Source organism: Microcebus murinus, chromosome 25 (assembly GCF_040939455.1).
Source record: "Microcebus murinus isolate Inina chromosome 25, M.murinus_Inina_mat1.0, whole genome shotgun sequence".
NCBI lineage: Eukaryota > Metazoa > Chordata > Mammalia > Primates > Cheirogaleidae > Microcebus > Microcebus murinus.
In genome coordinates, this window is record NC_134128.1 from 8252970 (window position 1) to 8276566 (window position 23597).

General features: G+C 44.0%; 2 protein-coding genes across 4 annotated transcripts in view; both read left to right on the forward strand.

The window, feature by feature from the left end:
* Positions 1 to 23597, forward strand: part of PIP4K2A (phosphatidylinositol-5-phosphate 4-kinase type 2 alpha) — a 168208-nt gene that overhangs the window by 138893 nt on the left and 5718 nt on the right. For all 3 annotated transcript variants that reach the window (XM_012767309.2, XM_075997657.1, XM_012767310.3), the window contains exons 7-8: positions 13856 to 13969; positions 22491 to 22734. In XM_012767309.2, coding sequence (XP_012622763.2) covers positions 13856 to 13969; positions 22491 to 22734 — 358 coding nt within the window. The remainder of the gene's footprint in view (positions 1 to 13855; positions 13970 to 22490; positions 22735 to 23597) is intronic.
* On the forward strand, positions 9508 to 11962 carry LOC142864332 (uncharacterized; the record flags this gene model as incomplete). Its single annotated transcript, XM_075997459.1, has 2 exons — positions 9508 to 9772; positions 9925 to 11962. Coding segments are annotated over 2 exons (447 nt in total), but the record flags the coding sequence as incomplete, so codon positions are not given.

Here is a 23597-nt window from a genome sequence, read left to right on the forward strand (position 1 = left end):
GGCGCGGTGGCTCACACCTGTAATCCTAGCACTCTGGGAGGCCGAGGCGGACAGATAGCTCGAGGTCAGGAGTTTGAAACCAGCCTGAGCAAGAACGAGACCCCATCTCTACTATAAATAGAAATTAATTGGCCAACTAATATATATATGGAAAAAATTAGCCAGGCATTGTGGTGCATGCCTGTAGTCCCAGCTACTTGGGAGGCTGAGGCAGGAGGATCGCTTGAGCCCAGGAGTTTGAGGTTGCTGTGAGCTAGGCTGACGCCACGGCACTCACTCTAGCCTGGGCAACACAGTGAGACTCTGTCTCAAAAATAAAATAAAACATCAGTGTGACCTCAAAACAGAGATATCCCATAGGCATGAGAGGCTGTGCAGAGAGTCTCAGGTGGGGAAAAAGGGCTTGGGAATCCTCCCTGGCAGAATGGTCAGCAAAGACGGGGAAGTGGATGAAGTCACCCAGGAGGAGTGTGCCCACACTCCTCCTGGGTGTGTGAAGCTAGAAGAGAAGCTCATTAGAACCCACCCCGAAGAACATCTATTCTTTATAGGGTGGATGGAGACAGGGTCCCAAAAAGGATCAGCCAGAGGTGGGAGGTGAGCCAGGAAGGTCGGGGCCATTTGCACAAGTATTTATTGAGTATCTGCCAAGCACTGTTCGAAAAGACTCAGGGAATAAGACAGACACAGCCCCTACCCTCAGAAACTTGCACTCTAGTAACATCCCTGAAATCAGAGCAAGAGAACTTTCCAGTATCAGATGCTTCCACAAGGCCAGGTAGGATAAGGACAAGAATCACCTCTTGGGCTTATCAACAGGAAGGTCACCAGCAACCTTGTCAGCAAGGACAGGTGGTGGCCAGAGCCAGATTGCAACGCAGAGAGAGAGTGACAAAAAGAAAAAGGAAATGCTGGGTCCTTCCGTGACCATTTGCATTTTTACTATGCATTAGTGAACGTGCATCTTGACACTCACACCTCTGTGTAAACCACCGTAAAGTCACCAGCTTTGAACAGAAGCAGCAGAAACGATGACTCTTGACTTCTATAGTGAGCGTTTCTTCTAGGTGTCAAAGAGAAGCCCATGAGAAGCTCAGAGGTTTAGTACAATTGGGGCTTTCTCCTAGGAGGAGATATCAGGGTATTTACAGAGGCAAACGCATTCCTGAGCATCCTGGCGACAGGCCAGGCCCGGAGTCAGATCCGTGGACAGGAGGACATCACCCCCCCCACTCGGGTTGCTCTGTTTTTGCTTCTTTCCCCCCCACCCCCAGTCCCTTGAGACTACCACTCGCAGAACTTTTTCCTTTGTTCAATCTGATTTCTTCAGGTTCGGTCAACAAGGGCTCGTTCTGCCCTGACAGTAACCGAGCCCATGAAAGGCAGTGACAGCTGATGGTGTGGTCGCTGCTGACACCTAAATCGTAAAACAGGGACACGTAGGGAGGAAAGCCACACGTTATCTGACTGCCTTGTCACTGTGATGCTGCCTCAGAAGCAGAACATCCACTTAGCCTTCCCTACCTTCTCCCTCCACCTGTGGCACTACACGCTTTCCAGAAACCTCCGGCGTGCGCCACAGTCCCACTGCCCTCCTCACCAAAGAAATGTGTAGCCGCTTTATTGATGTAGGATTCTGTGAAAAGAAATGAAAATTTGTTTGAACACAAGCTTGCTTTTCTGAGCACTTTGCTAGGATACTTTTATCCTGTGTGTATTAATGGTATGAGTGTGTGGTGATCGTTCCTCAAAACATCTCCCAAGGAGGTGGGTTTAGTGAGGCTCCCGCCCCGCCCCGCCCCACGAGAGATTGGAGACTCAGAAGCTCACGTCCATGTGCAGCATGACACAGGTAGCGACAGAGGCAGAAACCTCTGGGATTTAGCTTTTTTAATTTTCTTTTCGGCGTGTCGGGGCTGAATTATAAAGGTGAATATTAATAACTGGCACGTGTTGAGTATAAACTATATGACATTTGCTGTTGTAAATTGTACCATGAATTTCGTCTGTAATCCTAACAGCAACCAGATGAGATCGGCACTGTTATTACTTCCTTTGAGTAGAAGAGGTTACTTAACAGGCAGGATCAGTAACGTGTCCCAAGTTCAACAGTTACGAGGGACAGAGCCCGGGTTGGAGCCCGGGAGCGGCGGTGCCAGCTCACATGCTTCTAGCCACTGTGCCACACTGCCTTCCAGATGTTTCGAAGTTCTCTTTCTCTCTTCTCCTTTCTTTTAAGGACATATTAACAAAAAGTCACGTTAATCCCATTAATCATAAGAATGAATAAGGAAAAAGGTACTATTAATACATTGACAAAAACATTGTTTCAGAGTTAAATATGGTGCTAAAACAATTCACTCTAAGTCTTGATTTTTTTTTAAGTATTGAAATAAATTATTTCATTTCATACTATGTTGGCAATGCAACCAGTTTTTAGTTCCTCTGTTTGAGGAGTTTGAGCTTTTTCGTACATAGTTTCAAATATGCATTTTGTACATTACAGTCTTTGTCACTGTGTAAACATTAAAATTGTGTACACTGTTGCCCTGAAGAAGAGTTCAATGCTATGTCCTACTTTGGGGGCTGGAGGTTTGTGATAGCTCTTCTTCCAGAAGGCAGAGTCTCTAGACAGCTACTCCACCCCCCCTTCTAATCTAGAAAGGGCAGAGAGGAAATAGCTTGGAGATATGGAATGTAAAAGTACTAAAAATTAGTAATTGATAAAGGAGCACACCTGCCTTGGTAGTAAGGTATTTTCTCTCTCAGAGACAGCAGTTTGTTTATAATCTAGAAACATGTATTAAACTATAATAGAATAGAATCTATTAACAGAGCTTAAAAAACTGAATATTTTCAGAAGTTTTAAAAAAGAATTTGCTTTCCTTTCCCTACTAATGTCTGGGTTTTGTTTCCATGATCAGTTAGTACGTTTTTGACTCTTCCAAAAATCATACGATTTGTTGTCTTCACAAAGTAAACCATAAATGCTATCAAAACAATCACTGGTAGCTCCTGTTTGAAATGTATAGGGAAGGCTAAAAATATTTTCTACATGTTAGCTTTTTATAAATGGAATCAAATGATTTATAAGAATATTTTTTTCATTGCTATCATTTTATAGCTATATTCTCTTCAAAATGATTGTTACGGTGCAGAGAATAATTTTCATAGGGAATCTCCGTTGACGTGGCTTAATTAGTAATCTCAATTCTTATTCTTAGATTTTCTTTCATTGGAGTCATTATAACTGTTTTAATTTCCCATACTTTTAACTTGTTGATGACAAGTTTTGAAACTGTCGTTTCAAATATTTAGTGATATAGGTGCAGACAAGTCCCATTCCTTAGATTTCAACTTGACACATAATTAGTGTGATCTGCATTAGCATAATAATGAAGATGGAACTGAAAGAAATAAAGAAGTTATATTCTAACAATAATGGAATCACTTTCATGGCAACAAGTCTCAGAACATGCATGTACAGATGTCTTGAATTTTTTTTTTAAAAGAGCACAGAACAGTTTTTTTTTTTTTAACCGTTGTCAAATTCTGACAGCTGCTATGACTTGTTTTATTCTTTAATTCTTTCCCTTTTAATGGAAGGGCATCCTCCATTCATGGCTCCAGCAGTTTCGCCGCCTCTAAATGAGACAGAGAAATGCGAATCTCCCTGGTGGTCGATCTTTTCACAGCTGCGCTGCAATTCCAGTGTGACACCAAATTAGTAATTATAGCTGAGCGGACTGCTTTTTACAAATGACAGTCCTAGCATGCTGCCAGCTAGCAAGCTACTCAGCAGGGAACCCGGGGAAGTAAAAGAAAACATAACTGGACTCACTTGATTTCTGGGGGATTTGACCTGACTCTTTAAAAAGCCCATGTTTTTGAGAGAGAGAGTCCTGGGGATTTACACAAATATGCATTTTGTTCATCGTTCTGTGCTGTTCCTCTCAAAACTCACGTCTGATTTTATTAGGTAAAGTAAAGCCTGTGTAATGGAGCCGTAGGGCTGCAATAAGAAGATTCCTTTTAACATACAACCTTCTCCTCGGAACCCATTTGAAAGAAAACAGCTGCCCTGCAATTGGCATTTGTATAACTATATTGGCAATAATCATTGTTGACACTTTGATAATGGGCTACAAAAAGCCGCCTTGTCGATTCTTGCGCATTGTGAATTGCACTAGCAATTAAGTGACTGTCACCGTCTCTGACATTTTACCTATTACTGATGGAAGGTTCAGGAGGATTAATCATTAATGCCCTCACATCTAAAAATGCTTTCCTAAACCAGTTTTCAGCATTTCTTTTGTGGTCTTTAAATTGTAACAAATTATAATTAATTACTACCTCTATCTGATCCTCAGGCTGCAGTTAAACGCAAGGTAGCAAGGATGGCAGGCTCCCGGTAGAAGGTACAAAAAAGCACAGCAGTGTGTCCTTCTCGAAATTTTTTTTTTTTTTTTTTTTTTTTGCTACTCAGTTAAAAAGTACCTTTTATTCCATTGTTGGTGAATAATTAGTTAAAGGGAGATTGTCAAGTGTTTTAGGCCCTCAATTCAGCTAATGCTTTAACCTCCTTCTGTAAAATTCCTTTTCTCTCGAGATGGAAGAGAAGCATTTCCCTTTGCAAGCCGGTATTAGCACCTCCCATCCCACTGCCCGAAGTGCAGGGGAAAGTTTCCTTCCTGTCAGGGTGGAATCAGGGCTTGTTTCTCAGACCTTAAATTAAAGGTAGCATCAACAATATCCTCCTTGTGGACCAGAAATGTTTTATAAAAGGAGGATTTGGGGGAAGGGCCCCAAACAGAGGGTTAGGGAATCTGAGTCCCAGCCCTGGGGAGCCACTGCCATTAATGGAAGTTTTGGGGTTGGGTACAGGTCATTTGACTTTGTCCTCATTTGTAAAATTATGCTTTAGTGTTTGTGAGAATGTCTTGTTTCAAAGGAAGCTTTCCTAGCCCCTCCTTCAGAGATGCTGTTCAGCAGTAGACCTCACCTGGGGAAGTCCCAGACCTGCCAATCACCAAAATCCTGTCTGTTCCAGGTATAGCTAAAGGTGATTGCTATTATGGATGGAAGCAATGTTCTGAACCACTGTATCAGCACATGTCTAAGGAAGCTTTAACAACCCTGTGTGCAAACTATGAGGGATATTCTGGGAATGAAATTTTAATTTTTTATTTTTGAGATAGAGTCTCACTATGCTGCCTGGGCTAGAGTGCCGTGGCGTCAGCCTAGCTCACAGCAACCTCAAACTCCTGGGCTCAAGCGATCCTCCTGCCTCAGCCTCCCAAGTAGCTGGGACTACAGGCATGTGCCACCATGCCCGGCTAATTTTTTCTATATATTTTTAGTTGTCTGGCTAATTTCTTTCTATTTTTAGTAGAGACAGGGTCTTTCCCCTTGCTCAGGCTGGTCTCAAACTCTTGAGCTCAAACGATCTTCCCACCTCGGCCTCCCAGAGTGCTAGGATTACAGGAGTGAGCCACCATGCCCAGCCTGGGAATGAAGTTTTACAGCTTCAATTCATTTGGGATTTTTCCTAACTGGTAAGCATGGCACGTGGAGGAGAGAGGATCATGTTTGATGACTCTTGTGAGCATCTTCCAGATTTTTGCTCAAATGACAGCATTAAAGTCCTCAAGCCTTTTTTGCTTGCTGGTATATAGTGATGTATAAACTCTCAATTGCCTTATATTAATTTATATTTCACTGGAATGAACTCAACTCAGAGTATATCACAAGCACACATGGAGCAGTGCTATTAGAATGGGGATTTTTTAAGCTAACAACTCTTATTCAGTTGGTCCTAGAAAGAGTTGGGCTAGAGAGATGACTTCTATAATTTAGTTTGTGGCCTGGCTTTAAGCCAGTCTGCTACAGATGTACACCCTTAAAATAAAATAATGATCTTCATTAGGTTACTATTAAACTAGAAACTGTAGGGCTTAGCAAATTTCCTGAATGTTCAGCCTTTGACATTTCTTAGATTATCACTATAGACATCCAGGCAACAGAATCTTCTGTTCAGATTGGAACAAACGTGTCTGGTAAATCCTATTTTGTAGGTCTTGCACGCAGCTTCACTGTCAACGTCACAACCAAACCGTCGACTTTGGCACTTAGGGTTGTGGTCATAAAAGTATGACAGTATTAGAAAAGGAATAAATTTCACTATTTACATGTTAGCTTGAGAGTTTTAGAGCAAATAGCCACCAGCTGGGTCTCACCAGCTTTAACAGCTCTAAATTGCAAAATCGCAATGGAGCTCACCCAGTTCTGTGCTGCTTAATTACAGCACAGTTCCTCAAGTATGTCGAAGTATATTCTCTTTGGACACACATAGATTCAAAGTGAAAATTATGAAACTTTCACATCTGAATGCTGGTCATAAATGTATACATTCTCATTGTTTCCATTGTGGAAATTAGAAGTTATTAACCACTTGTTGGATCATTTCCCAAGCCATGAACCCATGTAGACATTCCACTTACATTGTTAAAGAAGGTGGTTACATGTACTTGTGAGAAAACACCTGTTATCTTTGCTACTCCTGTATCAACTTTGTCCACATTCACTAATTTGCCTTTTCATGTGTCAAATTTGTCGGCTTAGATGTTTTGAGAAGCAGAACTGATTTTATCATAAATCTCTAGCATCTCTTATTACTCCAAAACTGATACCATGTATGTGATGTTATTCCATCAGATTATGTTTATCCTAGCTCCAGTGTAAGGATTACCCAAAATTCTCTCCCTCACAGAAATACTTCTGGAGTATATTTTCAAGTGCCATAGACTGATTTTTATGAAATTTTTTGGCAAGCATGGTGAAAGAGGTTTTATGCTCTTTTGTACGTTTGTTTTCATTTAGGTGAGCTTGGCATAAGTAAATCAGGAACATAAGCAGTCCTCATCGTAAAACAATAATTAGTGTGTACTTATGTTGAGCATTCAGCTCTGAGTGTCACAGTAATGGCCCATCAAAGGGACACCCAACAGCAAACTTTGACATCCAAGCTTACAAGTAGACTTTTTAAAGAAACGGGTTGCCAAATGATCACATCGAACAAAAATTCATTTCATTCTGAAATGCAAGTCCTTTAATCACGGAGTACTCTGATATGTATTATCCTTTGCATTGAAACCTTCTGGTGCCAAAATCCTGTTTGCATTAAAGACTTAAGTGTGACCGAGTGCATTTCATCTTCCCAGTAAGGTTTCCATCCAGACTAAAATAAAAACTTGGCTCTGTATTCTATAGATTTTGGCTCTTTGCATTTTAAGTACATGTCGTTTATATTTCCGGTTGTAAATGGTAATTTACACGCTTGACTCTTTTTGTATAATATGTAGAATGATAAAATACCCAGTGTTATTTTAGTTTTTTATTCTGTGTTTAAAGTTATATTTCCAACTGTGAATACAGATTTTAAAATTTCTGTGGTTTTTTTTTAAAAATGTTTTTCGTCATCTAAAAGATTTTTTAAAATCTTACTAAAACAAAATTTGGCTCAAATTTCTGGCTTTGCTAAACCTTAAAATATCCAATATTACCAAATATATATACAATATATGTACTATCTATCTATATATACACACACACACACACACACATATATACAAATGTGTTAACTCACAGCTTGAACCAAATAAAAAATTTAACTCTTTTTGGTATTTTTGGTTTTGGTTTTGTTTTCTGAGATGTTGTGGAAGTTGCTAGTAATTGGAATTTTTATGTGTAAAAGTGCCAAGCAATAAGTACCTTTACGTTAAACAGAAATTTTTAGGCCCTGGTTTTTACCTCCATCTTGCCAGTTGCCCGGGAAGCCAGCACAGTCCTGTGTCCCTGCCCCGTGGCGTTCGGTGACGTCAGCCCGGCGCGTCTCCACGCCGTGGGCTGCTGTGCCGGGCGTGAACGGAGTCAGAGGTTCGTTTCTAAAATGAGAACCCTAAACGTGGTAGCTGTTCTGAGTAAATTTTTTTTCCTTTTTTAATCACAAACACCTGGCCAAATCAGTCCTTAGAGATCATTTATATCTTTTATGAAACCCTAGGGAATACATAATTATATTCAGAGGCTTTTTATACGTTTAAAAAGTTTTCCACATGCTTGTTATCTTCAGGCTCTGACATAATTTGTGCAAAAACGTTCACAAAATGGGGAGGGGGAGGGGGCGGGAATGTTTATAATAAAACAATTTTCTTTTTACAGCTCACAGCAAGTGAAATGTTCCCAATGAGTTCACTGCTCCTTAGGAATGAGTTCACTACTTACTCCCTGGTATTTTGGTTACATTTTCTGGCTACTACGATTTCAGTTGGTGGATTTTTGCTTTAGATCAGCAAAATAGCATTCACTAAATTACCCACTATTATAACATGCTCACTGAGAAAAAAAACTAAACCCGTAGAAAATTAAGGTAAGACAAAAGTCAGCAATTTTTACCTTTTGCTATATATATATAAAACCATTACATTTTTATTCACTGTATTTCATAAATATCAAATTTCAGATACTTTGTAACTCTAAGAATTTAACTTACCCAGTTTTTGTTATCATACAGCAATGTTTTACTCTCATTTGGGTTTCAGTAAAAAAGGTATTTTCGGTGAGGTTTTCTTACTAGGAATAGCTTTTGCAGGTGATCGCAGAGGTTTTTCTAGCCAGGAGAATTCACAGTTGAGGTTTGGAGAGCAGGGTATGGAACTAGAGCTTTAGGGAAGGAGGGAGGAGTAGTATGAGGTGCATCTCATGTAATGTATCCTGTGTTCCCCATGCATCTTGTGCAATAAAATGAAATAATAACCTTGCACACTTGTGTATGTGAGGTTTATGTGCAGTAATGAAAAGTGTCTTCAAAATGCGAGGGCAATGTGTGGAAAATTCATGAGATATTTGTGACTTTGGGATAAAACTTGAAAACAAAGGAAATTTTAAACATGGTTTAGATTATTGATATCCCCAATTTAAAGAGCCTATTTTAAAAAAAAAAACTAGGAAGAAGGGAAAAAGGAAACAAACTTATAGCAAGTTATTATTACTGAGACCTATGTGCTTCATTGTCATTTAATTCACACACTAAACCCTATTTCATAGGTACAGTATTATTAATTTCCCATTAGATAAGGAAACCGAAGTTTTGGCAGATTAAGCAGCTGATCCAGAACATCACAGCTAAGTATAAAAATGTTAAATATTTCAGTACATTTTTTAAAAGAAAAATACCACTCTGGATTTACCAGTGTTGAACTTTTTCTAGATCCATAAGCCATACTTGAGACCATGACACAGAAACAACAATGACGACATCTGCATATAACGCGCCGTGTGGCAGGCACTGGTTTAAGCCTTTTTACACATATGAGCTCGTGTAATCCTCACAACCCCATGTTTGCTAATCCCCGTTTAAAGAAGGAAAACCAAGTCACAGAGAGGTTAAGTAACTTGCCCAAAGTCACACAGTGGATAATTAGAGGAGATACAACCCAGGCAGCCTGAGATCCGGGCGTGCTTCAGTCTGACTCCTACTCTGAACCAACCTGGGGCCAGCACAGCAGTGGGAGGCTGCCCACCCTGCGCTTATTTTATCCAAACGGAGTAGCTAGGTTGCAGGGGCACAGTGTCACTCTACTGATGCCTTTGGCAGCCTCTGTGCATTTACACGTCACATTAACGGAGGTGAATGCCATTTGGAGTCCGACCCACGTCGGAGCAGCATTGCCCTGTGCGGGAGGGAAAACAGCCTTGCTTGTGCCGGCCCGGGGCTGAATTGGGCTGTATGGATGATCTCGGGAGCCTCGGCTGGCCGCGGCCTTGGAGCAGCTCTGGGGGCCCCCGGGCAGGAGCCCCACCATGGAGGGCGGGCGGGAGGAGGAAGAGAAGGCTCCCTCCCACGTCCTGCCTCCTCCTAGCAAGTACAACATATTGTATGGCAGTTGCCCCGCTGCACTTGGAGGCTCCAGCGTCCACAGAACTGGCCAGGAGAACTGAACGGAGAGCAAATAAATAAAGACTCAGCCTGCTACCACCTCAGAAACGTTGCTGACCACCGGCTGGAAGCAGGCCGCAGAGAATTCACAGTTAAGAAGCGTTTCTGAGCTGCCTTTAGTCAGCCCTGGGGGTTCCCTCCGCCCTCTGGCTGTTTGTTTCTGTGCTGAACTAGAAAGGATATTAAAGACACCCTTTAAAGAACCAGACCCAGGGACCCGTGAGCTTCGGAAACCCTGAGTGCAAATAATCCAGTGTTTAAAAGCAGAGGGGTGGAACCAGCCACCACATTAAGATGTCACTGCCCACAGTCAAGTCTGTGCTGCTCTGCAGACGTCACCTTTGTGGGCACTTTTACACCAAGAGAGTTTATTAAGTTCCACTAATTCATAGTATAATAGCTTTCCTCATTTAAAAAAAAAAAAAAAAGATGTGTTTCTAATATAAACACTGCCCATTATCAGAGGGATATATTGAAATTTCTTTTAAAAATCTACACAATAAAATTTTCTTGAGGGTGAATCATTGTCAGGTGACTTAATCTTTGTCATTTAATTCTTAGTAAAAAGAACAAAGTTTTATTTTTAAAGAAAATATTTTGTGTACAGTCTCTCAACCTATAATACCAGTTTTAAATCTGTACAGTGTATTAATGATCACAGCAATGATGGTGGTGGTGATTGTGATAACAAGTACCACTTTTTTTGTTGTTGCTTTTTGGTGTTTTTTTTTTGAGACAGAGTCTCACTCTGTTGCCCAGGCTGGAGTGCAGTGGCATCATCATAGCTCACTGCAGCCTCCAACTCCTGGGCTCAAGTGATCCTCCTGCCTCAGCCTCCTGAGTAGCTGGGACTACAGGTGCGCACCACCATGCCCAGCTAATTTTTGTATTTTTTGTAGAAACAGGGTCTCACTATTGCCCAGGCTGGTCTTGAACTCAAGTGATCCTCCCGCCTCAGGCCTCCCAAAGTGCTAGGGTCACGGCACTTTGCCATCGTGCCCGGCATCGCTGTTTGTGTCACAGGGTTTCAGGTTGAATTCTCAGCACAACTCTACCTCAGCAGAATGATGCAGGCTCCCATCTCCACACGTCACTTCCGTAGTTAAATTGCATCATCTGTTTCCTTGGCTGTGACGGGTAAGAATGATAGTTAAGGTTATTGCAAAGAGGAGGTGGGTGCCTAATGCCAATAAAATTATGTACACAAAGTGCTAGGCACGGCACTGAGGCTGCTGTACGTGGTAGTCGTGGTGGCTTTTCACCCTTCTACATGCAAGGAAAGGTCCTGGGCAGGGCCAGGAACCTGGCCGCCGGTCCCTGGCAAGTAAGGGGTGGAACCAAGATCGCAGCTTCCAGATTCGTGAGTCCAAAACCCTGCTGCGGCCGAGCGAGCGCTGTGTCTCACGGCAAACATGTAGGAGGTGGGTGTTTGCAGACCAGTGTTGGATTCCGCCTTCGCAGCTGCCCTGCTAAGAGGGGCCGCCTTCGCCTCTTGCCCTTTTCAATAAGCCCTTAAGTCTCCTAACCAATCTGGGTGCCCTTTTTTGAACTCGATCCAATCTAAATACGTCCCTAGTGCCTGTGAAATTCATGAGTGAGCTTAGTCACATAGTGCGGGGTGTCCAGAGTTTTATGAGGTAGAATTCTACTTTCCCTGCCCAATGAGGTCATTCTGCAGGGCAAGCCTCAGCGGCATTCGTCTTCATTAATGTGACTCGTGTTACAAAGACATACCTAATGTGTAACTTACCACCTCGGCTGTGGTCTGTCAAGCTCTGGCTTCACACACAAAAAGCCCTTTCCCCCTCCCTTCTTTTCTTACACATATAAAATGGGTTGTGGGATTGAGGCAGATGTCTTAATCCTTAACACCCCTACTAACCACACACACCCCCGTTCCTAACACACAGTTGCACACAAACGCCCAAGGTGTCTGCTTGGAGAATTGCCATCCTTGCTCTGTCTTTGTTTGTGGGTCTGGCTTCGACCTCTCCTTCTAGGGCACTCCCAAGTCTATATTTTGAGCAGTGTTTCTCTTCCCGCTGCCCTCTGAGTCAGCTTCGTTAAACTTTAGAACTGCGTTTCATTCACTCTGAAACTTCATTATGTTTACAGTTCTAATAGAAGAGAAACCCCGATCATCTGGTATAATTGACTCGAACATTTAACATTCATGAGCTATCTTCACATTCAGTGTTTTGTGGGGTTTTTTTACATTATGACATTTTTAAATTACTAATGACAGCTTTAGGGGTTAGTCTAGCAGATCCATCCTGAGTTTTTGTAAAGAATGTCATTGCATTTTTGTTTCCTGAAGACTCCATGACTCAGCATAGAAGTGTTAGAAGTTAGATCAGCTCCCTCCAGAATCTTATCTGAGCATGTTACATACTCATGCTGCCTTATTTTCTACCTACTTGCTTTCCTATCTTTCTCCCATACAAAATTACAAACTCCTTTGGAGTAGAAATTTTGACTATTCATTATTTGCATCCCTGTACGTGATAGTCATTCAGTAACTGCCTGTTGAATTGAGTTTCTGGATTTCTGAGCTTCGCTATGCCTGCTTTGTAAAGATAATTATTATTTTGGCAGTAGTTAGATCTAATTCAAGATGCAAAACTTGTTCAAATGTTCTCTTTTCAAATTTAAACAAAATTACTAGCCAAAGATACTAATTTAGAAATGCATAACATACACACATGTGTGTAGATACATGTGACTGTGTCTACATGCATGTGCATATTTTTTATAAAATGAGAGGGGGAAGTACACCATTCTGACATCTGAAATGATTCGGTAGACATGCCCTAGGAGTTTTCTTTTTGCTCTGAATAAAGAAGGGAGTGCAGCAGTGTGGGGGCCAGGAAGATATATTGTTTCCTTGGATTATTTTTTTCATTTGGTTCATGCTTGTGGAAAAGAGGACTGTTCAGGATTCACTAATATACAAAGAAAGGTAGTGTATTACGTTGGATTGCTTTCAACTGAAGGAAATAAACTATGGTTAGCTGAAGGGGGGGAGGGTCAACTGATTTTGAGCTCTCTCAGAAAGCAGGTTGCGGGAAATAGGATAATCCACACTATTTTAAAACGATATGCCTATGTTATCCTATATGTTGCAGCAAAAGCAAAAGTTTTTTTTCTGCTCACAGCCCATGTTTTGATAGTCGCTGGTTACTTTGCGTTGGTTGGCATCAGTGCAGTTACTTGCTAGCTCACCCTCTTGCTATTTGTAAAGGGTAGAACTTCTCATCTTAGTATGTATAATGTGGAGAAGACTTTTTTCCTCGTACATCGTCCAGATGAGAAGAGAATTTCCTTCTTGGTGGAGCGGTGGATAGGAAGGTTTGGAAGGTCAGACGGCTCACCTCCGGGTACATGTTCTCCTTGACTCAGTCTATATGATTATGGACAAGGCTTTTGAGAGACAAGAGAACATGTTATTTTTAACGTGAACCCAGCAAAGGCTACACCCAAAAGTGGAGGAAGGGATGGATGGATTTGGGTTGTACCAGTAAGAAAATTGAGGGTTCCTGACACAGTATTCTAAGAATACAAATTCTATACTTAGAAGACTTCTTGTAAGAAAGTGAATCTGAGAAAACAGTCAAGGTTCATTTCTATGAAAGACATGAAATGTGTTACATAAAAAAGCCTTCTAATGCGGGTTTTGTCTGACCCTCCATTCCTTGTGGGAAGGCTTCCAAGAGGGCCTAGCTCACTGGTGCCCCCTTGTGGTGCTCAGGTCGCCTCCCACCTTAGTGCCTTGGACGAGACCCCTGCAATGTTGGAAGGGGTGCGTGTTTTTAGATTTTGCTCAAGCTTCTTTCTCATCCTTTTTCTTGTTTGTTTTAGGCCAAAGAACTGCCAACTTTAAAGGATAATGACTTCATTAATAAGGGCCAAAAGATTTATATTGATGATAACAACAAAAAGGTGTTCTTGGAAAAGCTCAAAAAGGATGTTGAGGTAAGAACAGTCAATATAAAGGAAAACTCCATTGTATGAATGTCAACAGGGTTTTTAAACCATCTATTTAATTCTGCAACCAAAGCAAATACACATATGTAAATATGTGCATCTATGGATTAAAACCAGATATGGACAGGTACGCTTCATATTACATCATCTGGCTTAAAGACGACACGCGCCAGTTCAGCAGCCCTCCCGTTTAGGTGACAAACACAGGAAAGCACCTGCTGTGTACCCATCTCTGGTTCCTGGGTGGTTTGTTGGTGGGACAGCCCAGGAAGACTGGCCTGCCCCCGGCAGCCAGAGTTTGGGAGGGGCCCGGCGGGTCCCGGGCTCTGTTAGACGGCAGAGCACGTCAGAAACCAACGTTCAGCCACTGTTAGAGCGTTGGCATTTTCCCTCTAAACCACATCTCGGTGTCAGTAAACACAGCCTCCGTGGCTCAGAGCTCTGATAACTCTGGGCAGTCTCGCACATCCCGGGACCAGCACGACAGGGTCGTGGGGAGGGAGGTGAAACTAAGACGCTGTGTTCCGCTGGGCTCCTGGTCCCTAACGAAGGCGTTTTGTTTGTAAACGCTATTTTGCTTAAAGTATACCTTTTCCTGTCATTGTGTTCGTTAGAAAGGCACGGCCGCTTTCCCATCAGATTTCCTCATTTAATTATTTTAGAAATAAATTTAGGAAGAAAAGGTTATTTTCAGAGGGGAATTTGTTGAGTTACAAGATGATATAGAGGAATTCTAATTTAGGCAATTTCTAAACTATGTTTTTCTTAGCTATTACTTTCATTCGTGTCTGTATGCTTTTATTTTATTTTATTTTTTGAGACAGATCTTGTTCTGTCATCCCAGCTAGGCTGGAGTGCCCTGGCGTCATCACAACTCACAGCAACCTCAAACTCCTGGGCTCAAGCCATCCTCCTGCCTCAGCCTCCCGAGTAGCTGGGACTAGAGGTGCAGGCCACCACGCCTGGCTAATTTTTCTATTTTTAGTTGAGATGGGGTCTTGAACTCCTGCCTCGGCCTCCCAGAGTGCTAGGATTACAGGTATGAGCCACTGCGCCCAGCCTGTATGCTTTTTTTTAAACTTTGAAATAGTGTTCCCCACATACCAATACAGATCTGCTACTTAGAGACAGGTTTTGTGCAAAGATTTTCTTTTTCATGTCATTAAACAAGAAAAAATTGAAATGACTAGAGCCAAAGAATGAATGTCATGCATTTGATTATATTCCCCACAAAGGCAGAAGCAGTATTATAATTTCCTTTTTAATCTTCTGATAGCCATTTGTGTTACAAGACAGATTGACCAGGTTAGTTCCTTATTTTTAGATCATAAATTATTTTAATAAAATATTTTACATTATTTTAACCATCATAGTGTACATGCTTAGATTAGAACCTAAATATTGTTTGTGAAGAGTACAAGTGTCTACTTTAAACAAACAAACGTAAATACAAGTGTTTGCTTTTATCATGTAACATTTTTCTCCTTTAAGGAACCGTAAGTTTTCCTCAGTTGTCTGTGGTTATTATTAAAATGTACATTAGTTAAGCATTTCCTCCTTACTTTGGGATCAATTTGATCTAACTGATAATTAAGTACCCTAGGTAAACATCTTCTCTTTTGTATTTTTATTGCTTAATCTAGCAAATCTTTGGTACTGAGAATAATATTGTTTTATTAACAGCAATTATGGTAAGTCCCTTTGGGTTATCTGTGCCCTGCCAAAAAATTGTTTTCTTTTTTTCCTCTGTTGGCTGTACATCACTATGATATTTAGACTCCAGAAATAATGTAACTCAACCAGTTCAAATTTACAGTTGAATTACCTAAGAATCCTCTTAGCCTTTTGTTGTCTCTAATAATGCCGTTGATTAGAGGATTCGATAGTCTAATCCCATACATGGCTCTAGCACTTAACCGTTTTGTTGAAATGGAAGCAAGGCATAAAGCATTCTTTCATTGAAAAATATTCTCAATGGCTGATAACAGTGTCTTTAGTTTTGAAATTCATGCAGAAGCATCATTAAATTTTTAAGCAGGTAATTATAGTGAAGTGGCTTGACATCGGATCTGGATGATGAGGCTAGAGTTTAATCTAGTTTTCGTTTTTCATCAGTTCCATAGCTGACTGGCCTGTTAGAGTTTGACTGCAGTTTTTTCATTGTTATTGTTTTTTTCCTTAATGCTTAAAGTAGAAGATCTGAGTTTCCTACAGCTCAATAATTTTTTTTTTTTTTTGGTTAGGGGAAAAAAAAAGAAATTTTCATTTGATATTCTAGCTCCTTTTTTTTTTTTTTTGCCTATAATTGAAATCCTGTTCTACTATTCATATGCCATGCTGGGTACTTCAGTCAGATAGCTTTGCATAGAACTAGACAAATGTGCGTCTTTTTCTACACACAAAAAAAAGTGCTCTTTGGAGACAGAAAGGCACTTTTCCTCCTGACGAGCTTGTTGTCTACTCCGATCGCTCACATTGAGACCCCAGGGTCACACAGTGCAAAGCTGTGCTCTCCCCGGGGTGTCCAGGAGCCACAGGGCGTCGCAACCGTCTCAGGTTTATAACCCCCCAACTGTGGAAATGGATGCGAGGGGACAAGGTGGTGGGAGTGCTGGGGCGGGTGGCACCTAACGTTCATGGAGCAAATCGAGCCTGAGTCCTTCCCTTGCAGCCATTATCTCTTGTCATTCTCAAAACAACTCCTTGACGGTGGAACTGTTATTATCCCAGTTTGAAGAAACCAAGCCCAGGGACAATATGTAATTTGCTCAAAGGCACACAGCTTCCAAATCCAGACGAGGGTTTGAGGCCCTAAGAGGCAACACTTCTAACTACTCTGTTATAACATGCAAGTTAAATATGTTTGTGAGAGAGCACAGTTGGGACCGTTTTCTGATAAATGCATCAAAGGAAGATGGTTATAATTTGTAACAAGTGGTAAAATATGACCACTAAGCAGGGCTGATTGGAATTTTAATCCTACTTCACAGATTTGTTGGGAAGTGGTAATTCAGTAGAACAATGTATTAGTATAGTTAGCAAATAAAGTTAATTTAAACCTGTTGTGAAGGCTAGCTTATTAATTGCTCCCTAGCCACATAGTTTTCAGAGGAGTTTATATGACCGGACTCGTAAAGATCTTGAAGATGCTAGCTCAAAGAATTGTCACAATGAGGAAGTATTAAGGAATTAGATGAGATGGGATATTCTGAGAGAGGGGGTCAGGTGGCTCTTCATTGAGAAGTTGGAAAGGAAAAAAAGCAGAGGACCTAAAGATTTAAAAATTTTCACACTTTGAAGTCTTGTGTACTTAAAAAATAAACATTTGAGCTTAAAGGGATGAGCCATAAAAAGGCAAATACATCCTGAGTTCCTACCGTTAGCTAAAAGCCCTCTCCCTCCTCCTCTGGTCTTCTGTCTGCGCGTGGAAACTTCCAACAGCAGTGACGGATGGTGGTGATACCCCACAAGAATTATTCTCTAACAAAATCCTCAGATTTATTGCCACACTTCAATCCACTCTGCCTCAGAAGAGATTTAAAGTGTGTGAAGATTAGAGCCAATGAGTCAACAGGCTTCTGTCTCTCCTTGGCCGACCATCTCAAACCCATTTAAATTTGCATATTGATGAACAAAAGGCTATGACCATAATCAGAACAACACTGACAGTTATAACAACACCTTCTACCACCGTGTGCAAGGCACCATATTCTTTGCCTCGGCCCTTCTGTACCCATGTGAGGGTGAGGGGTGTTGTCCCATTTTATAGGTAGAATGACTGAGGCTCGGAGAGATTAACTCACCCAGGCACAGAACTAGTGAGTGAGACAAATGAAACTTAATCTCCCCTCTGACTCCTGTACTCTATCTTAACATTATCTGATACTTTAATTGAAGAAGAAATAGGTCAACCTAGTCAGCAAAACCTATACGTTTTTTTTTTTAAGTTCCTGATTTAATATTGTTTTCTTTGCACTAATAATGTGACATAGTCCGAGGGAGATTTCATATTAGAATAGCATTTTAGAATCAATGGGTCATAATGTAATATTTAATTTAAAAAATCTTTTAACTAGTTATAGAACTTGAAACATTCTTAAAATGAAGAGAAGCTTATGGCTAATCTTGGCCCTTGGAATAGAGGCAAGGGATTTCTGGAATTTTGTTTGATCTTTAATTCTTTTTTTTAATGTAAAACCTATACTCTGTGCTGTCCTTGGTCTTTTTCATTTCTACTGCAGTCTCATAAATTTGAAAACACGGATAATACCCACTGGGACTGCAGTTGGTTTCCTCGATCTTCCTGGGTATGTCAGAACAGCTTCTCAGCAGGTCTCGCTAGCCAGGAGCTGACCACACCTTTACTTCTTCCTTTCTGGAAGGCTGACTGCAGGCCTGAGGCCCGGGGGAAGACTAGGGCTGGAGACTCACCCTGGTGAGTGCAACTGGCCACCCCCAGTCGGCTCCCCTCCCTTGTCTGACCTTTGGCAAGTGAATCACAGGCAGCCCCTGACTTTTATAAATAAAGCGCACTTGAAAGTGTATTTGAAGGTCAAAACCATCTGAAGGTCAAACTGACCCCCTCCCTGTTAAAGATTCGGTCCCAAAGGAGAGCACAGATATATTGTGAATGGTCTCATTGTGCTTCCTTCTCAGAAGCGATGCCTCTTGCAGTCTCAAACAGAGGTTTTCTGTTGTTTGTTTCTTTATTCTTTGGGGTGTTTGAGAGAAGTTACTCAAATGCTCCAGCAAAATGAACGCTCAGCTGAGCCAGGTGCCGCTGAGGTGTGACGGTACCGTAAATGCTCAGACTCAGGGGATGTGCTGCCCTGAGCAGGTGCTGAGACCCGAGGGTCCAGTAGGAGGTACCTGGGCACAAGGGAGACGTCCCGGAACAGAGCGCAGCAGGTTTCAAGTTGGCGGAGAGGTGGATGGGGCCAAGCTGTCCTGGCCTCCTGAGCCCGGTGAGAGTTTTATTTCTGCCCTGTGAGAAATGCAGCACCTCTGAAAATCTCAAGCAGGCTGTGCATGATCCAATTTGCATTTTGGAAACATCTTCCCGTTCCAGAAGATTGGAGGGGAGGTTCCGGCAGCACCCAGTCTTTGTGTCTTCACAGGAACCTTCCAGGCACCCATAGGGAGTGGGGACAGGCGAGAGGTGGCCCTTCCCTGCCACTGCTCGAGCTCAGCAGGGCCCCTCCTGGCTCTGTCCCCACCTGCCCTCCACCCCCAGCTTGTGTGGACTCTGCCACCTGGGTCTCCCGCAGTACCGCACCCCTGACCCCAGAGAGGCTTACGGGAGTGGGGATGGAGGCCAGGGAGGCTCTAGACCCAGGGAGCAGGGCTAAGCCCCGGGCTGGGTGTTGGGGGGCAGTGGAGGAGACAAGAGAGACTCCGACCCAGTTCTGCTGGGGACTGAAGGCTTTGGAACAACAGGTGGGGCCATGGGGAACCAGCCACACCTCCCGAGGGCTGGACGCCCTGGCAGTGTACTTCCAAACATGCGTCCAGACCCCAGGCCCCCAGGGTGTTCTGGAAAGGGGGGCAGGTTCCATGATCATCGCAGCGCGAGGTGTGCTACCAGCTGTGTACCCCTCTGGAGACCCGCAGAGCTTGGTGACATGGGGGGCCTCCTCTTCAGAAGCGCGTGGATTGTGTTTAAGAAACGTGGGGAAGTTGCTTTAACGTAGCCTCCAGAGGTAGCGTGAAACAGCGTGAAGGACGCAGGCTTTGAACGCCGCCCTAAACTCGCCCCTCCTTAGCTTTGAACCCTCGTGTTCTCTTTGTCTTCTGAGCCTGTTTCTGCTCACGTGGACACCCTGGTGGCAGCCCTGAGCCCGGTCCGCTGTCTCTGCACCCCATGGTGCTCAGTTCTCGCCCACCCCGGCAGGCCCACTTAAGCAGGGCGGCGGGTACCAGAGATCCAGCTTCCTGGCTGGGTGACAGGACTGTGGGCACGGGGTTCAACAGGCCTCTGCTATAGTGTCCCCTCACGTGGCCGTGGCACTGGCTTCTCTGCCAGCCCCGCTGGGGAAGGCGCCCCCAAACACGTCCCTGGCCACGTGCACCCTGAAGTCCAGCCTCTGCCACGATTCTAGGGAGGATGGGCGGGCTTTGACTGCTAGAAAGGAAGTCCGGTCGAGGCAGGTAGAAATGGAAATTTGGTTCTTGTGATTCTGCAGTGGGGGAGTTTGGGGAAAGGCCTCCTCAGGGAGGAACAGCGGCTTCCTCTCTCCCTGGGGCCCAGAACGCCGAATCGGAGCGTGGTGGTGAGCAGGAGCCCCGCGCTGTCTAGACGAGGGGTTTGCCTCTATCTATTTTTAAATAAACAGGTTTCTCCCACCTTGCTTAAATTTCTGAATGAGATCTGTGTAATTTCTTTTTTCTGAGCTCAAAATAACTGGGGAAGTTTTAGCTGGCCCTGGGGGACTCGTGGGGGGAAGGCAACGGGATGGGAGCTGGGGAAGGGATGACAGGCAGAGCGGGTGGGGCCCGGTGGCCGACAGAAGGCCTCAGGGAACAGCTGGAGAGAACACCCAGGCAGACCTAGGGCCAGAGATCCTCTCCTTGTCTGCAAAGGAAGGTGGCTTCTCTTTCATCTCTGAGGCAGAGCTGCTTCCTGGCAGGTTCAGGAGAAAGAAATGGCTCTGCAGGTCTTGGCACATTGATTTCATTTCATTTTTAGCCAGAACTTCAAGACCTATAATTTCATCTGCTTGCCCCTTGTGTAAGCCAGTTCCCTCCCTAACTTCTATCAGAGCAGCCCAGAGGCCGGTCAGGTGCCCTGCATCATCGAGCAGGCACCACCGAGTTCTCCGAGAGTCAGGGCCACGCACCTTCTTGGATCCAAGCCCGAGGTCAGGGCAGGGTGGGCTCTTGCGCCGAACCAGCCAGCCCGAGGGGCAGGGAGCCCCAGCTCCAGCCAGCAGATGGGCTGCCAGGGTTTGCACTCAGCGATACCATCCACATTTTAATGGCTCAATTAGACAATTGTGCTAAAAGTCACATATTTGGGTTCGTCTACTTAAAAATAATAAAAGAAAAAAAAAGCATGATCAGCAAAGTGAAAAAACAACCTGGCAGATAGGAGCAGCAGCCAGGCGCACAGAGCTAGGTCCTGCCCCACGTTATATTCTAGCGGTGGCTGGACCAGGAGAGGAGGGAGGACGGGGGTCCTGGAAGCACGGTGCCGTGTGGAAAGCAAGGCCCCTTCAGCATCTTGCGACCCCTCCTTGCATCGGGAGGACGCCAGACCAGGACAGGGCCACACTCCTCACCGGGGCTTCCACACGATGCCTTTGCTGGGCCACTGGGACCTCCGGGCCTTTACTTATTTGTGACAGATGACATAACCATCTCTGAGGTGTGCGAGGAATGCCCAGGTGCCTTCCCAAACCGTTCTGAGGGTTCTGCTGGGTGCCACATGGGTGTTGGGGTGATTCTAGTGTTCTGCCTTATACTAATCATTCACTACAGCCTGTGATATGCGTGTGCTGCCTGACGCAGCGGCAGTCAGCATTTTCTTCAGACACGGTTGCTGCCTTATGACTTAATCAGAGGCCTGAGTTGTTGCACATAAGCAGATGCTCCCAGCTCCCACGCGGAGGGCCCCCGTAGTGAGAGTCTAGAGGCTATAAAAAGAAAAATCAAAAAAAAACCTCTCCCAAAAACTGGCCCCCAATTAATGGTTAATAGTCAATGACAAATAGAACTCCCCATAAAGGGGGGCAACCTAAAACAAACACAACCGTGGGGGCCAAAAAAAGAGCCACTGCCTAAAATTAAGACCAAAAAGCACCTCAAATGGCTACATTATTTTATGTTGCCTATCTTGGCCTTGGCTTTTGAGCTCTGTTCGACACCTTACTTTAATAACTGTTTTAAAGTCTAAAACCATAAAAAAATTCCCTTTTAAAACAACTCCAAAATTGGCTAATATCGCTGCTGTGCTCAAATGCTCACAAACAAAAAACTAACCTTAAGTCTGGGGGGTATAAAAATAAAGCGACTGGTGCATTAGTCACTCAAGTCATTGTCATGTCCATGTGTGTCTGTGTCGTTATTTTATATGCTATGTCATCCCCCGTCCTATAATCAGGCCACAACACATGGGAGGGTCCCGGTTTCCCCACCAGCCAGTCTGAGTAGTTGGGAGACACCTGCTCTTGCCTTTCTCCCAGTCTCATCCGTGCCGGACATGCCCCCTGCTCTGTGGTGTGATCCAGCCCCTGTGACGAAGGCACGCCTCTCAGCTCCCAGCTGGGCTCGGGGTGGGGCGGTGGCGGGGATAACACGAGCTCTGAGCCCGCTGCAGAGCGGGACTGCGCTTGCAGCCAGAGAAGCGGCCTGGGCGTGGGAGAGCATAGTCACCGAGAGCTCGTCTGGCCGAGCTGGCCGTCTTCACAGCCTTCCCCCACCATGTGTGCCGCCCTGGGCTCGTGTTCAGTAAATCTCAGCTTTGGCGTTTAAGGCGTGACTGACCCTGTCGCCTCCCTCCCGCCCCCTCCAGTTTCTTGCCCAGCTAAAGCTCATGGACTACAGCCTGCTGGTGGGGATCCACGACGTGGAGCGGGCCGAGCAGGAGGAGGTGGAGTGCGAGGAGAACGAGGGGGAGGAGGAGGGGGAGAGCGACGGCGCCCACCCGGTCGGGACCCCTCCGGACAGCCCCGGGAACACGCTGAACAGCTCGCCGCCCCTGGCTCCCGGGGAGTTCGACCCCAACATCGACGTCTACGGAATCAAGTGCCATGAAAGTAAGCTCAGTGACGCCGCTTTTTGCGCGTGGAGTGGTTTGGGGTTTGCATTGTTCTCTACCGGTAATCTTAACCCTGGTCCCGAGTGCGCTGCCCTGTAAGACCCGCTTCTCCAGAGTCCAAATAAGTGGATTTGGGAACAAGAACGTTAACTGTAACTGATCTCGGGTGCTGAACCGTAATGTGCGTAGGTCCTTGAATTTTGTGATGTTGAGGCAACAGAGCAAAACCCCAACTACTTTATATGTACAACCCCCACCACATGCATATACACACACTTACAGATAACGTATCAGAAGTGTTTTCCAGTATAATTTTTTCCTGGTTCCAGATATTTGCAAGAATATTGCATTCTATCTTAGCTACACATCTATTTAAAAAAACCCAAATAGATTAGTGATATAATAAAAGCAGCCTTTTTTTGAGTAATAAAAAGTGTTGCTCATCAGTATTTAAAAAAAAAAAAGGCCGGGCGCGGTGGCTCACGCCTGTAATCCTAGCTCTTGGGAGGCCGAGGCGGGCGGATTGCTCAAGGTCAGGAGTTCAATACCAGCCTGAGCAAGAGTGAGACCCCGTCTCTACTATAAATAGAAAGAAATTAATTGGCCAACTGATATATATATAAAAAAAATTAGCCGGGCATGGTGGCGCATGCCTGTAGTCCCAGCTACTCGGGAGGCTGAGGCAGGAGGATCGCTTGAGCCCAGGAGTTTGAGGTTGCTGTGAGCTAGGCTGACGCCATGGCACTCACTCTAGCCTGGACAACAAAGTGAGACTCTGTCTAAAAAAAATAAATAAATAAATAAATAATAAAACTCTGAAGAAAAAAAAAAAATCTCCGACAGCATATTAACCCAGGGGTT